Source organism: Cajanus cajan, chromosome 8 (assembly GCF_000230855.2).
Source record: "Cajanus cajan strain Asha chromosome 8, NIPB_CcT2T_4, whole genome shotgun sequence".
In the NCBI taxonomy this organism is placed as follows: domain Eukaryota; kingdom Viridiplantae; phylum Streptophyta; class Magnoliopsida; order Fabales; family Fabaceae; genus Cajanus; species Cajanus cajan.
This window is the reverse complement of record NC_138524.1, coordinates 29,700,838-29,722,933: the sequence shown is the minus strand read 5'-3', so window position 1 is coordinate 29,722,933 and position 22,096 is coordinate 29,700,838. Positions and strand designations below refer to the sequence as shown.

The window sequence follows — 22,096 nt, the reverse complement described above, 5'->3', positions numbered from 1 at the left end:
CCCCCCAAGCCACAGATGTTCATACTTCATCTGATGAGGATGAAGAGGTTGCCGATCCCCGTCCCGAGGCAGAAACGGAGGCCCCGGCTCAGGATGATCCAACAAGCAACCCCGATGAGTAGTATTAGAATTATAATTTTGTAACAAGGGGGCCGATAGAGCCTCCACTTGTGTTTGTTTGATTTTCTTTCAATGAAGTTTTATTTTCAGATTTGAAAATGTCATCTTGGAACAAACTGCTTGGATGTTTAATTTTGCCGAACCGATAGATATTTTGAGGATACCGATAGGCTGTACCATTAGCAAAACTTAACTTGCGTCAATTACGATAACACTTGTGAACTTATTTGCTAATCTTTAAAGAGCGGGTGAATTCCATCGGAATTGTTTGCTTTTTGAGCAATGCCGAACGGGTACGTTCGGATTTGCTTGATTTTTGAGCAATGCCGAACGGGTACGTTCGGAATTGCTTGCTTTTTGAGCAAAACCGAACGGGTTCGTTCAGAATTGCTTGCTTTTTGAGCAAAACCGAACGAGTACGTTCAGAATTGCTTGATTTTTGAGCAATGCCGAACGGGTACGTTCGGAATTGCTTGCTTTGAGCAAAACCGAACGAGTACGTTCGGAATTGCTTGCTTTTTGAGCAAAACCGAACGGGTACGTTCGGAATTGCTTGATTTTTGAGCAATGCCGAACGGGTACGTTCGAAAATGCTTGCTTTTTGAGCAAAACCGAACGGGTACGTTCGGAATTGCTTGATTGTTGAGCAATGCCGAACGGGTACGTTCGGAATTGCTTGCTTTTTGAGCAAAACCGAACGGGTTCGTTCAGAATTGCTTGCTTTTTGAGCAAAACCGAACGAGTACGTTCGGAATTGCTTGCTTTTTGAGCAATGCCGAACGGGTACGTTCGGAATTGCTTGATTTTTGAGCAATGCCGAACGGGTACGTTCGGAAATGCTTGTTTTTTGAGCAAAACCGAACGGGTACGTTCGGAATTGCTTGATTTTTGAGCAAAACCGAACGGGTACGTTCGGAATTGCTTGCTTTTTGAGCAAAACCGAACGGTTTCGTTCAGAATTGCTTGCTTTTTGAGCAAAACCGAACGAGTACGTTCGGAATTGCTTGCTTTTTGAGCAAAACCGAACGAGTACGTTCGGAATTGCTTGCTTTTTGGGCAAAACCGAACGGGTACGTTCGGAATTGCTTGCTTTTTGGGCAAAACCGAACGGGTACGTTCGGAATTGCTTGCTGCGTGATTTTTTAAGGCACATCCTTAGCCGAGTTGAACAACTCGGGAGGGAAGCCTGTTGCGTGATTTTTTAAGGCACATCCTTAGCCGAGTTGAACAACTCGGGAGGGAAGCCTGTTGCGTGATTTTTTAAGGCACATCCTTAGCCGAGTTGAACAACTCGGGAGGGAAGCCTGTTGCGTGATTTTTTAAGGCACATCCTTAGCCGAGTTGAACAACTCGGGAGGGAAGCCTGTTGCGGGATTTCCAAGAGGGCAGGAACAAACAATGAGATAAAGCGTTCTTTATTGATGTGTGCCTCGTTAAAAACCTTGTCGGCCAAAACCCCTTTTCACTTTTTTATAAGGGGAGAAAAGACCGATCAAGGAAAAGAGTGCAACTTGGAATTACATTATGATCAGATTACAACGATTAGCTGTAGTATGTCTTCAAGTGAGATGAATTCCATGTTCGGGGGATGATCTTGCCAGAAAGCTCTTCAAGTTTGTAGGCACCGTTATGGAGGCTATGTCGGATCCGAAACGGGCCATCCCAATTTGCTGCCAACTTGCCTTCCCGTGGATTACGTCTTGCCGGTCCTAGCACTCTCCATACTAAGTCTCCCTCCTTGAAGCTGCGCTTGGTGAGATTGGAATTAAATCTGTGAGCCATTCGTTGCTTGCAAGCTTCGGCTATGATCTGAGCTTTGGCTCGCCCTTCGTCAATCATATCGACTTCGGCTCGGAGCGATACTTCATTGGTTGCCTCATCAAAATGTTGCCGCCGAAAGGAAGGTTCCCCGACCTCAACAGGGATCATGGCATCGGTACCATATGTTAGTCTAAAAGGTGTTTCTCGAGTTGTGGACTGAGGCGTGCACCGAAAGGCCCACAGGACTTCTAACAATTCTTCGGCCCAAGCTCCCTTAGCGTCTCCCAATCGTTTCTTTAATTCAGTGAGTATCACCTTATTAGCTGCTTCGGCTTGTCCATTGGACTGCGGATGTTCGACCGATGTAAATCTGTGTTGAATGCCAAGATCTTGGACAAATCGATTGAGTTTCTGGTCTGTGAATTGCAAGCCATTGTCGGTTATGAGAGCATGAGGAATGCCGAAGCGAGTAATGATGTTTTTCCACAAGAATTTCTGGACATTAGCGGCTGTGATGCTGGCGAGTGGTTCGGCCTCGACCCATTTCGTGAAATAATCCACGGCAACCAATAAAAACTTGCATTGGCCTTTAGCTATCGGGAATGGTCCGAGTATATCCATTCCCCATATTGCAAACGGCCATGGCGAGCTTATGCTGTGCAATTCTTCGGCCGAAGCATGGATAAGATTGCCATGTTTTTGACATGAAAGACAACGCTTGACGAACTGCATGCAATCACTTTTGAGGGTTGGCCAGTAAAAACCTGCTCTAAGCACTTTCATAGCTAGCGTCCTCCCTCCCGAATGAGATCCACATATGCCCTCGTGGACTTCTCTCAAGACATAATCTGCCTGTGCCGTATTGATGCATTTCAAAAGAGGCACCGAGAAACCCCTGCGATACAACTGTCCCCCAACAACCGAATACCTGGCCGCCTGAGTTCGGAGTTTTTTGGCAGCTGCCTGGTTAGATGGTTCCTTGCCGAGCTCCAGGTAGTCAATTATTTCCGATGTCCAAGTGTGCGTAGGCTCTTCGCTCGCCATACATTCGATCGGTGTTACACTTGGAGTGGCCAGATTAAGGTGAAGCGTGGTTCGTAGCTGACCAGGCTTCCGATTACTACTTGCCAACCGAGCTAACTGATCGGCCCTTTCGTTATGTTCTCTCGGCGTGTGTTTCACTTGGACATCCTCAAAAGTGTTGCGCATTCTGTGAAACAAGTGGTAATATTTTAGCAGTCCTGAATCTTTCACCTGGAAATTGTTGTTCACTTGTTCTGATACGACTTTCGAGTCGGTCCAACATATCAATCGTGTAGCCCCGACTTCTTGTGCGAGTCTCAATCCTGCCAATAGTGCTTCGTATTCGGCCTGGTTATTTGACGCTTTAAACGCGAATCGTAGAGACTGTTCCAGGGTTATTCCTGTCGGTCCCTCCAGAATTATACCTGCACCACTGCCTTGACTGTTTGACGAGCCATCCACGTGTATGGTCCACACTTCGTTTTCGAAACGGCCTTTCGGTTGCATTTCATTAACAAAATCAGCCAAGTATTGTGACTTGATTGGACCTCGTGGTTCAAAGCTGACATCAAATTCTGATAGCTCAACAGACCATGCCATCATCCGTCCTGCTAGTTCTGGCTTTCGCAACACCTTGGCTATCGGGCAATCAGTTCGGATAATGACACGATGGCTCTGAAAATATGGTCTGAGGCGCCGAGCGGTATGAATGAGCCCAAGTGCCATCTTCTCCAGAAGCTGATATCTGGTCTCGGCCTCCTGTAACATACGGCTGACAAAGTAGATAGGTTGTTGCTCCACCTTTTCCTGAATTAAAACGGCGCTGACTGCGTCGTTTGATACACACAAATATACCACCATTGGTAATGCGGGATCGGGCTTAGAAAGAATAGGTGGCGAGCCGAGGCGCTCCTTCAAAGTTTTGAAAGCCTCCTCACAATTCTCAGACCATTCAAACTTCTTGATCTTCTTCAACAATCCTACAATGGGTTTGGCTGCTTCGGCCAAACAGGGGATGAATCTTGATAACGCAGTAAGGCGTCCTGCTAATTTCTGGACTTCCTTCAGGTTTTTGGGACTTACCATGTTGACGATTGCCATGCATTTATCAGGGTTGGCTTCTATACCCCTTGCCGACAACAGGAAACCGAGGAATTTACCACTTGATACCCCAAACACGCACTTTTCAGGGTTCAAACGCATGTCATACCGGCGCAGTTGTTGAAATACTTCAGCCAGATCAACTACATGGCGAGCCATGTCGTGGGATTTAACAACCATGTCGTCAACATATACCTCCATGCTTCGACCGATTTGGTGCCGGAAGATTTTGTTCATCAATCTCTGATAAGTTGCACCTGCATTTTTTAACCCGAAGGGCATAACCTGATAGCAGTAATTGGCCGAATCAGTTATGAAAGCCGTTTTTTCTTCGTCACGGGGATGCATGGGGATTTGATTGTATCCCGAATAAGCATCAAGAAAGGTGAGGATTCTGTGGCCGGAGGCACCGTCAACTAACCGATCTATGTTCGGGAGTGGGTAAGCATCCTTGGGGCATGCTTTATTGAGGTTAGTGTAATCAGTACACATTCTCCATTTTCCGTTCGGCTTTTTCACCATGACCACATTTGCTAACCAAGTGGTGTAGTGAACTTCCCGAATGAGTCTTGCCGCTAGTAACTTGGATACCTCTGCCTCTACTGCTTGCTTCCGTTCGGCTCCCATTTTCCTTTTACGCTGGGCAACCGGTCTCGCTTCGGCACAAATTGATAATTTATGACACATAATATTGGGGTCTATGCCGGGCATGTCGGAAGGTGTCCATGCAAAAAGATCTTTGTTTTTCATTATCACCCGGCGCAAGATAGAACAGTCTTCTTCGGATGTGTCGGCACCGATGTATGTGACTTGTGCCGGTTTTGAGCCGATCTGTAGCTCTCTTTTTGATTCTATCGGCTCTACACGTTCTTCATCATTCATTCTTGGATCAAGATCCCAAACTGGTTCTTCAACTGATGCCGAAGAATTGACGACATGAACCCTTTTGGACTTTGATTTTCTTTCAATGGGAGTTACTTGCAAGCTAGCAAAATAACATTCCCGAGCAGCTTTTTGGTCGGCATGGATGGTGATGATTTTCCCTTTATCTGAAGGGAACTTCATTGCTAGGTGTGGAGTTGACACGATAGCGCCTAGCATATTCAGCGATGGTCGTCCCAAGAGGATATTGTAAGATGTATGAGCGTCTATCACGATGTATTTTATCTGAATTTCTCTGCTTTCCTGTTCGTCAACACAAAAACGAGTGAAAAGCTTAATATACCCTTTAGTGTGCACCCTTTCCCCTGCAAAACCGACCAAAGGGTCATCATATGGGACCAACTCTCTTTCGGAAATACCCAACTGCTTAAAGGTATTCCAATACAGAATATCTGTCGAACTGCCTTGATCCACCAGCGTTTTCTTTACTATGCAGTTGTGAATTTCGACGCTAATCACCATTGGATCATCCTGCTCAGGATCGATGCCTTGAAAATCAGCATCGGTGAAAGTTATTGTTGGTAATCGTCGTGGAGATTGCCTATCCACATTATTGACCGAACGAATAGCTCTAAGGTGTCTCTTTCGGGCGGAAGATGTTGAGCCGCCACCCGCAAATCCACCTGCGATTGTGTTTATAACCCTCCGACGTGATGGTGCCGGGTCATCTCTCTTTTCTTGTGACCTACTCCGCTCGCGCCGAGGTCTATCAGACCGATCCTGCGTATGCCGATCGTTGCGTTGATACTGGGACGAGGAGCAAGGACGATATGAAGCTGGCCGATCCACAAAATTGTGCAACTTACCTTGTTTAACCAAATCTTCAATTTTATCTTTTAAGGCGGCACACTCTTCTGTTGAGTGTCCGCGATTTCGGTGATACCTGCAGGTTTTGCTGGTATCGGCGCGTGGCGGAGTGGAAGCTCTCTTTGGAACCGCCAACACTTCTGTTGCCAGAGCCTGCTCCAGTATCACTGCCCGGCTTGCATTGAGAGGGGTGTAATTGGAGTATTTGGGACCTCGCACGGGCCGGTCCCGAAGAGCTATTTCTTTGCCTCGCCCCCTGTATGTCTGTTCAATTGGCTTCTCAGGTTTGGCCGACTGGTCAGCCCTAGCTTGACTTTGAAACTCGGCCAACTCCTCCATTTGCATATATTTATCCGCTCTTCTGCGCAGATCATTCATATCAGAAGGAGGTTTTTTGCACAGGCTATTGACGAACGGCCCTGGTTTTAAAGCCGTCGTCAGGTGATGAAGTGCTACCGCCGGGTTAAGATCTCGGATTTCCAAGGCTGTCTTGTTGAACCGATCCATGAACGTCCGCAGTGATTCTTTCTTATCTTGGCGAAGGCTGACCAACGATAAAGATGTCAGGCTATGAGGACGGCTGGTTGCGAACTGAACTGTGAATTGAGATGACAGAGTATTGAATGAGTCGATCGAGTTAGGGGGTAGCCGAGTGAACCAGCTCAACGCCCTACCCTTGAGGGATGTGGGGAAAATGCGACACAATGCCGCATCATCCGTAGTACTCAGGGTCACCTGCGTAAGAAAAACATCAAGATGTTCATCAGGATCAGTGGTACCATCATATTTATCAATGGGTAAAGATTTCCAATTGTCCAGAAGAGAGAGTTGCATTATGGAGGGGGTGAAAGGGTGTCGGTGTGAGCCGATGGTTGTCAAATCTGCAGGCCGACCGACAGTGGGTAAGGCCGAGGGGTGCTTTTCAGGTGCTACTGCCGAGGCACGAGGGACCGATGTATGGATCGTATGGGACTGGTGCGACCCTTGTGTTTGCGTATTGGTGACCTGAGTAGGTTTCCATGAGGTATCTTGGTTCCTTAGTGCCTCATTCTCAGCTTTCAAGGCCGAAAGCTCCTTAGCGTCTTTTTCTCGCTGTTGTTTCATAGCCTCCATCTCTTGTTTCAATAGACGGACGGTTTCAGAAAGGTTGGTTTCATCTACCACCTCGACATGTTCTTCTTCTTGTTGCTGATCTATCGTGTTTGTCCTCCTTATTATCGCCATTGTTTTGCTCGATTAATCTTTTAAGATCGTCTCGGTTCGGCCCCACGGTGGGCGCCAAATGTACCTGTCTGAAGGGCACACCAAGTCTTCTTGTAGTTGAAAGGCCGAACGAGATTCCCGATCCAATACTCCGATATGCTGAAGAGGGGGTTGGTACCTGCAAAAGGCACTCCAACGCTCAAGTCAGGACAAGCTCGAATCTCTAGGGTAATTAATGAACAGTGACGTTACCTTTTGTCCTGAGCTATTTATACTGTCATCTATGGGCCCGGACCCCATGGGCCTCGCAGCATACTTACCGTATTAGGTAATATACCCTAATCAACTAATTAATCCCTAATTACTTGATTAAAGGTAATAAGTGACGATAGGCCGATCCAGGTGGCCGATTGGCACTCGGCCACCTGACTCTGCCCTTCATTGGCCGATTGAGAGGTGGCTGAATGCCCCTACCTGTACAACAACATTCCTAGTTAACCAATATAGTTTATTAAACATCATTATTCCCACCAAAATGTTTGAATATACATTAAAATCAATAATTAAGACATGATTCAGTTATAAAGAGTAATAACAAAGGTAATATATTACCTAATATGGTAATCTGTTACCAGCTATTTAAAATTGAACCACAAACATACAACTACCAGGGTAATTGATTACGGGATATGGTAATCGATTATCTTGAGCTTTCTAAGACCTAGAATTGAGTTTCACTTTGTGGTAATCGATTATCTCAAGTGGTAATCGATTATCTCGATGAAAATTTTGATTCTTCAGCCTTGTTTCAAGCAAGAGAGTTTATTTTAATCTATTACCAGCTTTGGTAATCTGTTACCTCAACAAACACTTATAAATCATTTTTCAGTAACAGACTTGGAAATCTATTAACACAAAGGACATTTGAATATCCTTTTCCAATAACATACTTGGTAATCTATTACCCTGAATGGTAATTGATTAACAATGTTACCTTGAAAACTCTTGTTTGAATCAAGTCATATTTCTATGTTTAAACACTTGGTAGTAAATTATCTTTTCATGATAATCTATTACTTTATGTTTACACATGGAAATACTAAAAAAATCAAATTCTTGGTTTCTTAAAAAAACTTCATTAGTTCTTGAATTAAGCATTCATCATCATCATCATCAAACATAAACAAACACACACACAAGCCTATATCTATCACAATCAATACAATATCCTTTTGTATAGGTTTAAGCAACATCTATGTAATACATATCATCAAAACTAAAACAATCTTCATGAGTCTTCAAGATGTGCCATCATCTCAACATTGTGTTGGTTCGTGAGGTCAGTCATTGATCTTAAAAGCGAATGAACATCTCAGAAAAAGCTACCCACGAAAGTTTATGATTGGTGAAGGGTTCTAACCAACGAGAGGTTATGTGAAGTGTCACTGTGTGAAGTGTCATGGAGTGAAGTCATTGAAATGTCAAACTTGAGGGCTATTTCAAATGGTATTAGAGTAGGTACAATCTCCGAGTATGGTGTAGTTCAAGGATGAACTAGGCAAAAGTTGGTGGGCTTATAACAGCTTGGACACACCAAAATGAGAGGGAATAGTTGAGAATGACTTAAAGGAATTAATTTTTACTACCCATAACAACAAGATGCATCTATTTTTTGGTAGCTCATCACAAATGAACTTCATAGTTAAGCTTGTTTGCTTTGGAGTTATTTAGCGATAGGTAATCTTTTGGGAAGTTTTTCAAAAAGCGTGTGAGTGGGGGAAAAATACATTGAAAAGTCTTGTGTTTTATGGGGTCAGTCATTGATCCTAAAAGTGGATAGACATCTCAGAAAAGTCTACCCATGAAGGGTTCTGATTAGTGAAGGGCTATGACTAACAAGGAGTTGTGTAAAGTTTCATTGTGTGAAGTGTCATGGAATTGAGCTACTAAGACGTCAAATCTAAGGGGTGTTATAGATTGTACAGATACAGAGCATATGAAAGAGGTTATTCTTGACATAGCTAGAAGACTATATCGAAGTCGTAGATTATCTAGGCCGTTACAAGTTGTCCCTAAACTATTTGATGGGGTGATCTCGTTCCATTACTCCTAGGATATTTAGTATACTCTGTAACACCCCAATTTTCACAGATTATACGAAGGCTCAAAGCCCAATAAGGGTGATTTAGTAGCCCAAAATGGACCATTCCCAAAATGGAACGGGTCATTCCAAACTACTAAAAAGGCTTATAAACCCTAGTTGGGATCGGGTCATTCCCAACTAGAACGGGGCGTTCCAAATCACCAAAAAGGCTTGTAACCCTAGTTGGGAACGGCTCGTTCTGGATGTGAATTTTATACATGACGAATGAGTCCAAAATGGGTCGTTCTAGATTTGAAACGGGTCGTTCTGGCCATTCCTAATGTCTATAAATAACACCCTCTGGCACTCCCAAAAGCACATTTTTCACTTTTGATTTCTTTTCCATCTACACTCTCTGAAGACCGAGGGGAACCTAGAGGAGGAGACCAACCAGATCCTGCTTTAGTTTCAGCTACTACTTATCGAGGTACGTGAGAAAATGGGAGATTTATGTGTAGAGTTACATGAGAGAATGGGTGGAGAAGAGTTCCTGTGGAATTTTTAATAATTTTATAATTATTTATGTTTGGAGAATTATTGGTATTATGAGATTCTGTATGTGTTTAGGATTATGAATATATGCAAATAATTTATAAAAATGATGATCTGGGAGAGAGAACGAAATCGTAGAAAAGTGTCTGTGAGTTAGGTTTTGGAAAAATTAGGTGTTTTAATATCTGAGTTAAGATTCTATTAAATTGGTGATTCAATCGGGTTTTATATTAATTTATAAATTTTATTGTTATATTATTTGGTAAAAATTGATGATCTAGATGTGGATTCATGATGAATTGCTTGAGGGGTATGTTGAACCACTATTTTGTGTGGACTTATCTATTTTGTGTATGTGAGAATGTGGGGTGATGTCTTGGCACAAATGTATACATTATATCTACCGTTTTAGTATTGAATTGACAACATGATGTGGCAAATGGTATGTTATGACTTAATTGTTCAATTAATTATGATGTGTGTATGTTGACATGAAATGAGATGTTGTGTGGAATGTGAATGTGATGTGATTGTGATTCCTCACACTTATATCGGGGGTGGCACAACCTTGGGTAGGAGAAGCTACAGGGGTGGTGTGACCTTGGCATAGTGTGGGATGTGTGATTCTTCACACTTATGTCGGGGGTGGCACGACCTTGGGCAAGAGATGCTATAGGGGTGGCGTGACCCTGTCATAGTGTTAATTGCAAGATTTGTGATGATTATGAATGAAATGTGATTGTGGTTCCTTACACTTATGTCGGAGGTGGCACGACCTTGGGCAAGAGATGTTACAAGGGTGGCGTGACCTTGGCATAGTGTGGGATGTGTGATTCCTCACACTTATGTCAGGGGTGGCACGACCTTGGGAAAGAGATGCTACAGGGGTGGCATGACCTTGGCGTAGTGTTAATTGTAAAATTTGTGATGGATTGATGTGATTGTGAATTGTGATGTGAAGATGATGCATGATTGATAGAATTAGGATATATAGAAATGCTTGTAAATATTTCATTAAATAATGAGTTATAATGAGATTATGTGGTGGTTTTTCCTTGTGTGCTTTACATATAGATGTTCTCTTTTCTCACCGTACAATTTGTAGATATTTTAGGTGAGGAAGATCCAGCTATGAGTGGCATCTAAATGCCAACAGTTGAATTGTGGGTGTGCTATGATATTGTGACATCGGCGCAGAGGATTTCTAGGACATGGATTTTTTTATATATAGTTGGAGTTGTACTTATTATTTTAAAAATAATTTGTAAACTCTTATGTTTTATTTTCTAATTTTTATTTTTCAATTATTTTGGATATTGAAGAACATTTATGAAGATTTTCATGTGAACCTTTTTACCAATGTTGAAAAATTTATTTCCTTAGTTTAATTACATTATTACAATATATGTGTTAGGGTAGTAAGGGTATCACATACTCGGTGATGAGGAGGAGATTGGTACCATATGCATGTAAAGTTAGAAGCATGCATTAAATGAGTTTTAATTTATTGTTATGTTGTATCTTGAGATGGGTTGATGGTGAATGATGGATGGAGATATATTAATTGTTGTTACTATTATATATGAGATTGACTATGGTTTGTGAGATGTAATTGGGTTGATAGTGAATGATGGATGAAGATATATTAATTGTTTTTACTATTATATATGAGATTGACTATGGTATGTGAGATGTAATTGATATTATATGTGTGTATGTCTACCTTTATGTCTTGTATATGACATCTCTAGATGAGATGTATTCTCAATCCCTATGTTTATATGTTTATGTTTGAGCTGAATGCCATTTACTGGATTAGAACAGGTACAAAAAGATGTGTTTGATGAGGGGAAGACATAAAGAGGGTTTTTGCTCTGATAATCTAACATTGAGCCAGGGTTTAATTATAGTAATTGTTGAACTGTTGAGTTTCTTTCAATTATGTTTTATTGTTAGAACATTAATATTTAGGAGGTTATGTTTATTTTGATTCAAATAATATTTTTTTCATTTAATCAAGTAATGAATAACGTTTTGTGAACCTTTTTACTAGTATTGATGAGAAAGTTTTATTATTAATTTTATTTTATTTTCTAGAAATTTTATATTTTACTTATTTATTTTGGGGTAGAAGGGTGTCACAAACAACACACTCGTTCTCGTATTACTAAAATTCCACATTACATTCTTAAGCATACACACTTCCCTTATCAAAATCAACTAGTTTAAATGGTTCACCTATCTAAAAGTTATTAACATTCATCAATCAATTACATGTAATTTAGTTGTAGGCACAGGACAATGCTCAGTGAGGGATGCCTTATGCCCAACATGGTCGAGGCTGAGAGCACTCTATGCTTTCCAAGAGAATCACGCTCGACAAAACACTCCTCGTGCCCAATGAATTTCATAACAAGGAGCCCCAATAACTTTCGCTCTTGGCATGACCATGCTCACACCTGGTGTTAACACCACCATGAGAACTTTATGTCTCTTATGCTTGGCGTGGTCCATATCACACCTAGTGTGATCGTCACAAAGACCCTCTGTTGCTTCACGCCTAATGGCCCCATGTGGTAGCTGGGGCAATATCAGTAAGGGTTTTTTTTTCTACATAATGTACGAATTATGAATGATACAACCTACAGATGTGGCTCCACAAAATTATGTGGTAGTAGGTGATCTATAATATAGTTATTTTTTTCCTACTCTATAGGTTTCCTATTCAAAATTAGTTTCCCTAATAATTTATTTTGTATTAATCCTTAGAGTTCCCCAAAACCCATAGGTACTCATAAATTCACAGTTATAGACAATCTCACGTATCCAGAATGCAATTTATAATATAATACCACAATCAAAACATGAGGGAATTCACAGATACCATAAATTTTATAGTCACAATCAAAATTAGGTTTACTCCATCATGCATCTCACACAGACAAACAAAATTTGGGCCAATTCTACTACCTCATAGGTAACCCACACCCTGGAATGAGGTTCTCACTCCCCTTTACCTTGATAATCGCCAAACTCCATATGTGAATCTCCAAGATTGTCTCTAGTTGTTTCTAGGCAAGAAAATGAAAACTGCCAAAAGTAGAGCTTTAACTTTGAAACTTTTTTGTCTCATTCCAGACATGCTTTAGACAATCCCACCATTGAAAACAAAGAATAACATCCTACGAATATGCTGCCCAAAAATCAACCTGGTCTAATGGTGAACAAATCTCCATTTGCAATTAGAAAATTGCTATCTAGTGGTTATGCAAATTGAACAACAATTTTTCTATCTTATATTCTCTTTTGTGTGTTATTGTTGTTCTCTCTCAATGATGAGTCATTTCTCTTCTTTAGAGCACAAAAGCATGGAATTTAGAATATAAGATGTGTAAGGCAACCCTAACTCACTATTCTATATATAGATAAACTAAAAATTCTAACTTGCATTTAATCGGTCCGTAAAAACAATTTTAACCACAGTTTAATACTCTTATCTTATAAAATAATAATACATAATAATTCATTAATTTCAAAATATTCCTTTTTAGATAAGAAAATAAAATATTTCTAATTATAAAATTATTTATAAATTTATTTATTAACTATATTACTCTTCATAGAATTTCCTCAATTAATTAAAATCATAATATATAATCAAAATACGTTAAAATATGTCAAATATATATTTATCTCTAATAATTAGTTTAACAAATAATTTCTCAAATCCTTCTTTAATTAATAAAAAATTTATAATTATTTAAAGAATCTTTAATGTATTTATAAAATCTATTTAATTAATTAAAACATCCTTTTAATAATTTTAGAAAATTTAATATCTAAAATTCACAAGCTAGGTTGGTTTATTATGCAAAAGATAGTGACAAAAAAAATTGGTACACTTTGGTTAAAGTGAAGCCAAGAAATATTTTTTTCATTGCCATATGAATATGACTTTGAATCGTATCAACTCAATGAGTTGAGTGATACATGAGGACAATTAGACACCATTAATAAGTCAAGATGGAGAGATTTTAAATAGGTATTATCTTAGTAGACTATATTTGGATATTGTCGAATCAAATAAAGAGTTAATAGAATTAGAAGAATGACCAAAAGTGACATTGACACTAACATTAATGATGATCAAAAAGAATATAAGACAGATAAAAAAGACAAGAAGATGAAGATTCTAGCATAACATAAGAGGCATTTTTATTATAATTCTATATTTTAAAGTATATATTGAATACATAAATTAATTTTAACACTGTGTTATAATTTTACAAATAAATTTTTTTAATAGTGGTGAAGTTTTCATTCTCATTCACAATTTCTTTTTCATGTCGTAAGATATCTCAATTTTGACACTCATCTTTTTAGAAAAAGCACCGATTATTTTTTACTTTCTATTTTTTTTTTCTTGGTTTTACATATTTTCTCGCATTTTACATGCATTACATAGGTATTTTAGTTAGCTTATGCATAATTTTGATTACTAGATTTATTTATCTGAAACATTTTTGTATTCTTCCTTTGCCATGCATTTTTTTTTTATTGTTGATAATGTTAAATATAATATTAATTATTTTGTGTTTAAATAATGAAATTGATAGTTATGAATGATATATCATAAAGTTTGTTTAAAGGAACAAATTGATAGCGATGCATATATTCATTTATCAATTGAGAAAACGTATTTGGCAATCAATCGTCAAATGTTGATTCATTAATTTGCAGGTGAATAAAGGTCGATATTTATATTTGTTATTTTATAAACTTAAAAAAAACTAGAGAATTTGTGCTGTTATTTTTTTAGGGGATCATTTTTCTTTAAATAAGATGCACCTTATGTTTGTTTTATTTTTTATTTTTTCTTTTTATTTTTGATAAAAAAAGAATATGAAAATTTGTTTTGTGAGAATGAAGGCCGTTATATTTTAGTGGTGGGAATCCATATTCTAAGAGAAAGAGCTTGGGGTGCAAAACTCTATAATCAATCTATTTTTTTTAATATATACCAAAAAATCTATTTTTTTAATATATTTTTAAAACTTTTAAATATAAATTAATCTTGGCCATTAAAAAACTGAAAGATAAAGATAGAAATATCTTGACTCTTAAAAAAAACTTAATAACACTTTCCTTTCTCTCTCCAATCAACAATAACAACAATAAAATTTGGATTCCTGATATTTTATATTTTGAAGAAAAAAAATAGATGATAACAAAAAATGGTAGAGATAAAATGAGGTTTTCTCTAGCTTAATTATTTAATGGTCTTAACTAATCGACATTTAAGAATTATTTATATTTAATTTTTAGAAGTTCAAAATATAAAAATTGAACACAATTCGTTTACTCCACTTCCTTTATCAATAATGTGTACCGGAAGGGTTCCCTCGGTCACATCGACCAACACGTGTCACTCCGTCAGACGCCCACGCGGACTTGGAACACAACTATGGCCTTGTGCAAACACCAATAGCGGTAACATCGGCCCGGTCGAAGGTCGATCCGCCCTCAGATAGATCGGCCCAGCCAGAGACCGAGAGAGTAATGGAGTTCCAAGCCTTTATCTAGTGGTGCGTAAACCACGAACGCGTGTTGTGCTCCTACACGTCGGCTCGGCAGAAGGCCGAGATTCGAGGGCAACCCAACCCATACCTACCGATCCGGCCCAAGACCGAGAATAGTTAACATCCCGAGCCTTCATCTGTCGGCCCGGAAAGGGGCCGACAAATAAAGGCAAGTACTATGGCAATAATCAAAGTTGACAAGGATAAGCGCGTATTTAAGACATAATCAGCTGATTAGTGTCGTATTACCTAATTTGGCAAACTTCAGAAGAGGCCCACTACTGGCAGGGCCCATCAAAGGTAGTATAAATAGGTCACTTATATCGATGTACGTCACTGTTCATTTATTACCCTAGAGAATTGTGCTTGTCCTGACTTGAGCGTCGGAGTGCCTTTTGCACGTACCTCCCCCCCTGAAGTATCAACCCGAAGTTCTCGTTCGACCCCCCGGTTACCAGAAGATTACGAGTGTGCCCTCAGACAGGTACATTTTGGCGCCCACCGTGGGGGAACCGATAGTTTTGCGAAGACAGACTAAGCACTAGTTTGAAGGGAATCATGGCAAAGACAAGGAGAACAAACATTGAAGACCTCCAATCCGAGGCAGACAATGCCAAGACGGTCGACAAGACGAACATGGCCGAGATAGTACGCCAAATGAAAGAAGAGATGGCCGCCATGAAGCGACAACAGGAGAAAGATGCTCATGAGATGGTTGCGTTGAGAGAAGAAAACGCCGCTCTGAAAAACCAACATCGGGACCCCACGTGGAAACCCTCTGAGCCGACCCACACTCAGGGGTCGTTTCACTCACTTGGCCATCACACTTCTACCCCGCACACTTCCGTCGTTGCCCCGGGAAATCATCCTTCGGTGCAGGCTCCTGGCCGACCCGTCCATGTCATCCCGGTCGGCACTCACTAACACCCGTTCACCCCAAACATCATGCAATCTTCACTTCTCGACCATTGGAAGTCCTTGCCATTGGACAAGTACGACGGGACGACCGATCTAGACGAGCACGTAGATGTGTTCCTGACTCAAGTCACTCTGAGCACCACTAATGATGCGGCATTGTGCCGAATCTTCCCAACGTCATTGAAAAGGGCACGCGTTAAGCTGGTTCACTCGACTTCCAGCTAACTCGATCGACTCGTTTAGCACGTTAGCCGCTCAATTCACTATCCAATTTGCTACGAGCCGCCCCCACCAGTTGACCTCTTTGGCTTTGGTCAACATTCGATAAGAGAAGAAAAAATCCCTTCGGGCATTCATGAGCCGATTTAACAAGGCAGCATTGGAGATTCGAGACTTGAACCCCGCTGTAGCCCTCCACCACCTTACTACTACTCTGAAACTCGGACCTTTTGCCAACAGCATTTGCAAGAAACCACCAACCGACATGGATGACTTGCGTCGACGAGCCGACAAGTACATGTAGATGGAGGAATTAGCTGAGTTTTGTAACCAAGCCAGGGTGGAGGTGGCTGCAAAACCTGAGAGGCCGGCTGAGAATAGTTTTCGGAGTCACCCAAAAGAACTGGTTCCCCGCGAGAAGCCCCCTCGCGGGCCAAGATACTCGCAGTATATGCTGCTCAACACCAACAGGTCGGCCATATTAGAGCAAGCACTTTCCTCAAAGGTGCTAGCAGTCCCGAAGAGAGCTTTGACCCCTCCTAGGGCCGATACAACAAAATCTTGCAAATACCATCGCAATCGAGGACACTCAACGGAAGAATGCTCGGCCTTGAAGGATAAAATCGAGGATTTGATCAAACAGGGCCAACTACAAGGTTTCGTAGACCGACCGGACATTCCGATATGCCGACCGGTCTCGCCAGCATGATCGGCCTGAGCAAAGGCGAGCAGAAACAAGCTCCTACAGAGAACGTAGTCGGTCAAGAGACCGAAGAGAAGCGGAGCCTTCAACACAACCTCGGCGAGTCATCAACACTATAGCAGGCGGATTCGCTGGAGGTGGCTCCACCTCATCGGCACAACGAAGGCATCTGCGAGCCGTTCGGCACGTACACGCGGTAGAAAAAATCCATCGCCATTTGCCCAGCATAACCTTTACCGAGGCCGATTTCAAAGGCATCGACCCAGACCAAGATGATTCGATGGTAATTAGCGTGGAAATTCACAACTGTATTGTGCGTAAAACTCTGGTCAACCAGGGGAGCTCGACCGACATCCTCTATTGGAACACGTTCAAGCAATTGGGCATCTTGGAAACTGAACTAGTTCCATATGATGAACCTTTGGTGGGGTTCTCGGGCGAGCGAGTCAAGACAAAAGGATATATCAAGCTGTCAACCAGATTCGGGTTTGAAGGAGCAGAATACCGGGACGTTTCAGTCAAATATGTGGTGGTTCACGCCAACACATCCTACAACATTCTGCTTGGCCGACCATCCTTGAATCGGCTTGGTGCAATCGTTTCCACTCCTCACCTAGCCATGAAGTTCCCGGCCGAGTCGGGACGAGTAATCACTGTCCATGCTGATCAGAAGACCGCACGAGAGTGCTACTTCGCTAGCCTAAGGTTACCAAAAAAGAAAAACGAAATCCCCGAGGAGCCGAGAGGCGTTCACTCGGTGTCACAGCAATCGGCCATAGACCTTGACCCCCGGATAGATCAAGATGAGAGGGTCAAACCCATCGAAGATAAGCAGCCTCTACAGGTAAGAGTCTTAAATTCCCAACTTACTTACCTGGGGACCGTCCTGTCCGAACAAGAAAGGTCAGCTATCGGACAAGTAGTCCTTGACAAAAGAGACTTGTTTGCATGGCATCCCTCAGACATGCCTGGCATTGACCCAAACTTCCTTTTCCACAAGCTTTCAATCAGAAAAGAGACAAGGTCGATCGCTCAACGGCGCCGTAAGGCTGGGGAAGAGAGGAAAGCAGCGATTGAAGCTGAAGTGTGCAAGCTGCTAGACGCTCAGTTCATCAGAGAGGTGCACTATACAACATGGCTGGCCAATGTCGTCATGGTCAAGAAATCGAATGGGAAATGGCATATGTGTACCGACTACACAAATCTGAACAAAGCTTGCCCGAAAAACGCTTACCCATTACCGAATATTGACCGACTTGTCGATGGGGCATCCGGTCACAAGTTCTTGTCTTTCCTCGATGCATACTCGGGGTATAACCAGATTCGTATGCACCCTCAAGACGAAGAGAAGACAGCGTTCATTACCGAAACGACCAACTATAGCTACAGGGTGATGCCATTCGGGTTAAAAAATGTCGAAGCCACCTATCAGCGTCTGATGAATAAGATCTTTAATGCCCAGATTGGCCGAAGCATGGAAGTATACGTAGACGATATGGTCGTAAAGTCGAGTGACGTATCCACCCACGTGCGCGACTTGGCCGATGTGTTCCAAGCGCTCCAGCAACACCAAATGAGGCTCAACCCCGAGAAATGTGTGTTCGGGGTCTCCGGCGGCAAATTTTTGGGGTTCATGTTGTCTGACTGAGGCATTGAGGCCAACCCCGACAAATGCCAAGCCATTTTGGATATGAAAAGCCCAGGCACTTTAAAAGAGGTTCAGAAGCTAGCAGGTCGGCTTACCTCACTTTCCCGATTCCTCCCTCGCCTGGCCGACATAGCCAAGCCTATTCTACATTTACTCAAGAAGATAGAGCGGTTCAAATGGACCAAGGAGTGCGAAGAATCGTTCTAGCAGTTCAAAGAACGCCTCGGCACGCCCCCAATACTGTCTAAACCAGACAGAAACCTAGACATGATAGTTTACTTAGCAGTATCGAGCAACTCTATAAGCGCCGTCATGGTACAAGAGCATCATGGCGATCAGCGACCAATATATTTTATCAGCTGGACGTTGCAAGATGTCGAACGGCGGTACCAACTATTAGAGAAAGTGGCCTTAGGACTCATTTGTGCGGCCCGACGGCTGAGATAGTACTTCCAAAGTCACAAGGTAGTCGTCCGAACTGATTGCCCGGTTGCGAAAGTGCTTCGAAAGCCTGAGATCACTGGCCGAATGATGGCTTGGTCGGTCGAACTCTCCGAATTTGATATATCTTTCGAGCCGAGATGTCCTATCAAGTCGCAGTACCTGGCCAACTTTGTCAACGAATTGACTCCTCCTGGATGTTTTCAGGATGAGCCATGGACCATGCATGTCGATGGGTCCTCTAATGCCCAAGGCAGTGGTGCGGGGGTAATCCTTGCTAGCCCCTCAGGTATCACAGTTGAACAGTCCCTTCGTTTCGGCTTCTGGGCGTCTAACAATCAAGCAGAATACGAAGCCTTGTTAGCTGGGATGCGATTAGCAACCAAAATGGGTGTGAAAAAAGTTATATGCTGGACCGATTCAAAGATCGTGGCCGAACAGGTCAACAATAATTTTCAAGTCAAGGACTCAAACTTGTTGCAGTACTATCACCTGTTCCAGGGACTCAAGGGCGGCTTCAGCGAAGTTCAGGTACGGCACATCCTTCGCAACAACAACGAAGGCGCCGACCAGCTAGCTCGGCTCGCCAGCAGCCGAAAACCAGGGCAGTTGCGGACCACCATTCATCTTGAGATTCCCTCTCTATGTGTAACTGCCGAGTGCATGACGATAGATGAAGAAGCACACTCCTGGATCACCCCCATTCGGTACTACATAATTAACGGCGAATTGCCGGACGATCCAGTGGAAGCAAAGAAAATACGAACACAAGCGGCTCGGTACTCCATGGTAGCCGATGAGCTCTACAGACGAGGATTCTCCACCCCGCTGCTCAAATGCATTGACGATCATCAAGCAGATTATGTGATGCGGGAAATCCACGAAGGTATCTGTGGCTCTCACTCGGGGGGGGCGAACCTTGGCGGCCAAAGTCTTGCGAGCTGGCTATTATTGGCCGACTCTAAAGGGAGATTGCACCGAGTTCGTCAAAAAATGTGTGCAATGCCAGAAGCACGGAAACCTCATCCACGCATTGGCTGCCGAATTACATAGTATCATTTCCCCGTGGCCGTTCGCCTTGTGGGATATTGACGTACTCGGACCTTTCCCAATGGCAAGGGGGCAGGTCAAGTTTCTCCTCGTTGCGGTAGATTACTTCACCAAGTGGATAGAGGCCGAACCGCTCACCTGCATCTCCGTCGCCAACGTCTAGAAGTTTGTCTGGAAGAATATGGTTACCCGTTTCGGCATCCCATACGCCATCATCTCGGACAATGGCCTTTAGTTTGCTGACAAAAAGTTCAACTCTTTTCTTGAAAATCTCGGCATTCGGCACCGGTTCACATCAGTTGAGCATCCTCAGTCAAACGGGAAAGCCGAGGCGGCCAACAAGGTCATATTGATAGAATTAAAGAAGAGGTTAGGATCGACAAAAGAAGCATGGGCCGAAGAGTTACCGGAAGTCCTTTGGGCGTATCGATGCACACCCCAATCAACCACCAAGGAAACACCCTTTCGTCTAGCATACGGCGCGGATGTTATGATTCCGGTAGAGGTTGGGGAACCATCATTCCGGCGGCAGCACTTCCACGAAGAGTCCAATGAAAACTCACTTCGGGCAGAGCTTGATGTTCTAGACGAAGTAAGAGAGAAGACACAAGTTGTGGCCGAAGCGTGCAAACAACGGATGAGCCGACGCTTTAATTCCAACTTAAAGTCGAGGACATTTCATGAAGGCGATCTTGTATGGAGAGCAAACGGGTCGGCATGGCGTAACTCCTCTGAGGGAAAGCTCTCGGCCAACTGGGACGGCCCGTTCCAGATACGGCATACTCTCCACAATGGAGCTTACAAGCTCGAGGAGTTGTCCGGCAAGGTCATCCCGAGATCGTGGAATGCAACCCATATGAAGACATACTATAGCTAAATTCCACTTTGTAACACTTAAATCATTGTACATGTATCATGATGCACTCTTTTCCTTAGCCAATCTTTTTTCCCCTTATAAAAATGTGAAAAGGGGTTTTTGATCGACAAGGTTTTTAACGAGGCATCAATTTGTTAATAAATATACATTACAGATACCCGAGATGGCCACAACTTTTTAACATTAAGTTTTTCACGTTAAAATTTTACAAGTCTTCCCTCCCGAGATCTCTCTCGGCCAAGGATGTGGCTTACGTTCAATTTTTACAAGTCTTCCCTCCCGAGATCTCTCTCGGCCAAGGATGTGGCTTACGTTAGATTTCGTCTTCCCTCCCGAGATATCTCTCGGCTAAGGTTATGGCTTACGTTAATTTTTTACAAGTCGCATATATAGTTGGGCATACCTAATATACGGAAGCAATCAAAGCACAATTTCATTAAGGGCACTGTCGGCCCAAACAGTACATTTAATTAGGCTCTATCGGCCCATCATTACAAAAGAGCAAAAAACAAAAAAGCTTAAGTCACCACCTCCAATTCCCCCTAAACCGGACCATCCTTAGGCACACCCTCCTCGTACACCGTCTCCTCCCCATTCGGCCCAGCTGGCCGCACCGGAGCTTCCTCGTCGGCTTGTTGGTCTGGAGGGATTGAAGCCAAGTCCACCAACTTACCCTGGAAGAAGTCCTTGGTCATATCAAGATGAAATTCAAGGGGGAAGTCGCCAAAGAAGGACGCCTGCCGAGCCGCTTGGGCAAAGCCAGCCTGATGCTGAGAAAGTACCTTGTTGCGCGCTTTCTCCCTGTAGGCCCCAAAGGCTACTTTCTCAGCATCCAACTCCTTAGCCAGCACAGTCACCTTCTCCATCTCGATTTTCAAAGATAGTTCAAGACGCTGGACCTTCAGAGCTAAGTCGTCGGCAACACGCCCTCGGCGGTCCATCTCGGCCTGAAACTTCGCGTTGACCGTTTGTGCATCAGTCAAAGCAGCCAAAGTTTCTTGCAAGGATTTCTCCTGCTCGGACAGTTGCCAACGCAACCCGTCGGTCTCAGGATTTGGCTCCATCACAA

At 42.6% G+C, this 22,096-nt stretch overlaps 2 protein-coding genes across 2 annotated transcripts; both read left to right on the top strand.

Annotated features, from left to right (window-relative positions):
* Positions 1-17,291: 17,291 nt before the first annotated feature.
* Positions 17,292-18,659, top strand: LOC145950391 (uncharacterized). Its single transcript, XM_083061479.1, has one exon. The coding sequence runs from the start codon at positions 17,292-17,294 to the stop codon at positions 18,657-18,659; it is 1,368 nt and encodes a 455-aa protein (XP_082917605.1).
* Positions 18,660-19,190: 531 nt separating this feature from the next.
* On the top strand, positions 19,191-21,027 carry LOC109792381 (uncharacterized). Its single transcript, XM_020351789.2, has 2 exons — positions 19,191-19,986; positions 20,450-21,027. Exons 1-2 carry the CDS (start codon positions 19,191-19,193, stop codon positions 21,025-21,027), a joined length of 1,374 nt encoding a protein of 457 aa, XP_020207378.2.
* The last annotated feature ends 1,069 nt before the right edge of the window (positions 21,028-22,096 follow it).

Coding starts and splice junctions, on each gene's coding strand:
- LOC109792381 (XM_020351789.2), top strand. CDS start 19,191: ATGGCTTGGTCGGTCGAACTCTCCGAATTTGATATATCTTTCGAGCCG. Junction 19,987..20,449: donor GATGCGGGAAATCCACGAAG/GTATCTGTGGCT, acceptor GGTTCACATCAG/TTGAGCATCCTCAGTCAAAC.
- LOC145950391 (XM_083061479.1), top strand. CDS start 17,292: ATGGTAATTAGCGTGGAAATTCACAACTGTATTGTGCGTAAAACTCTG.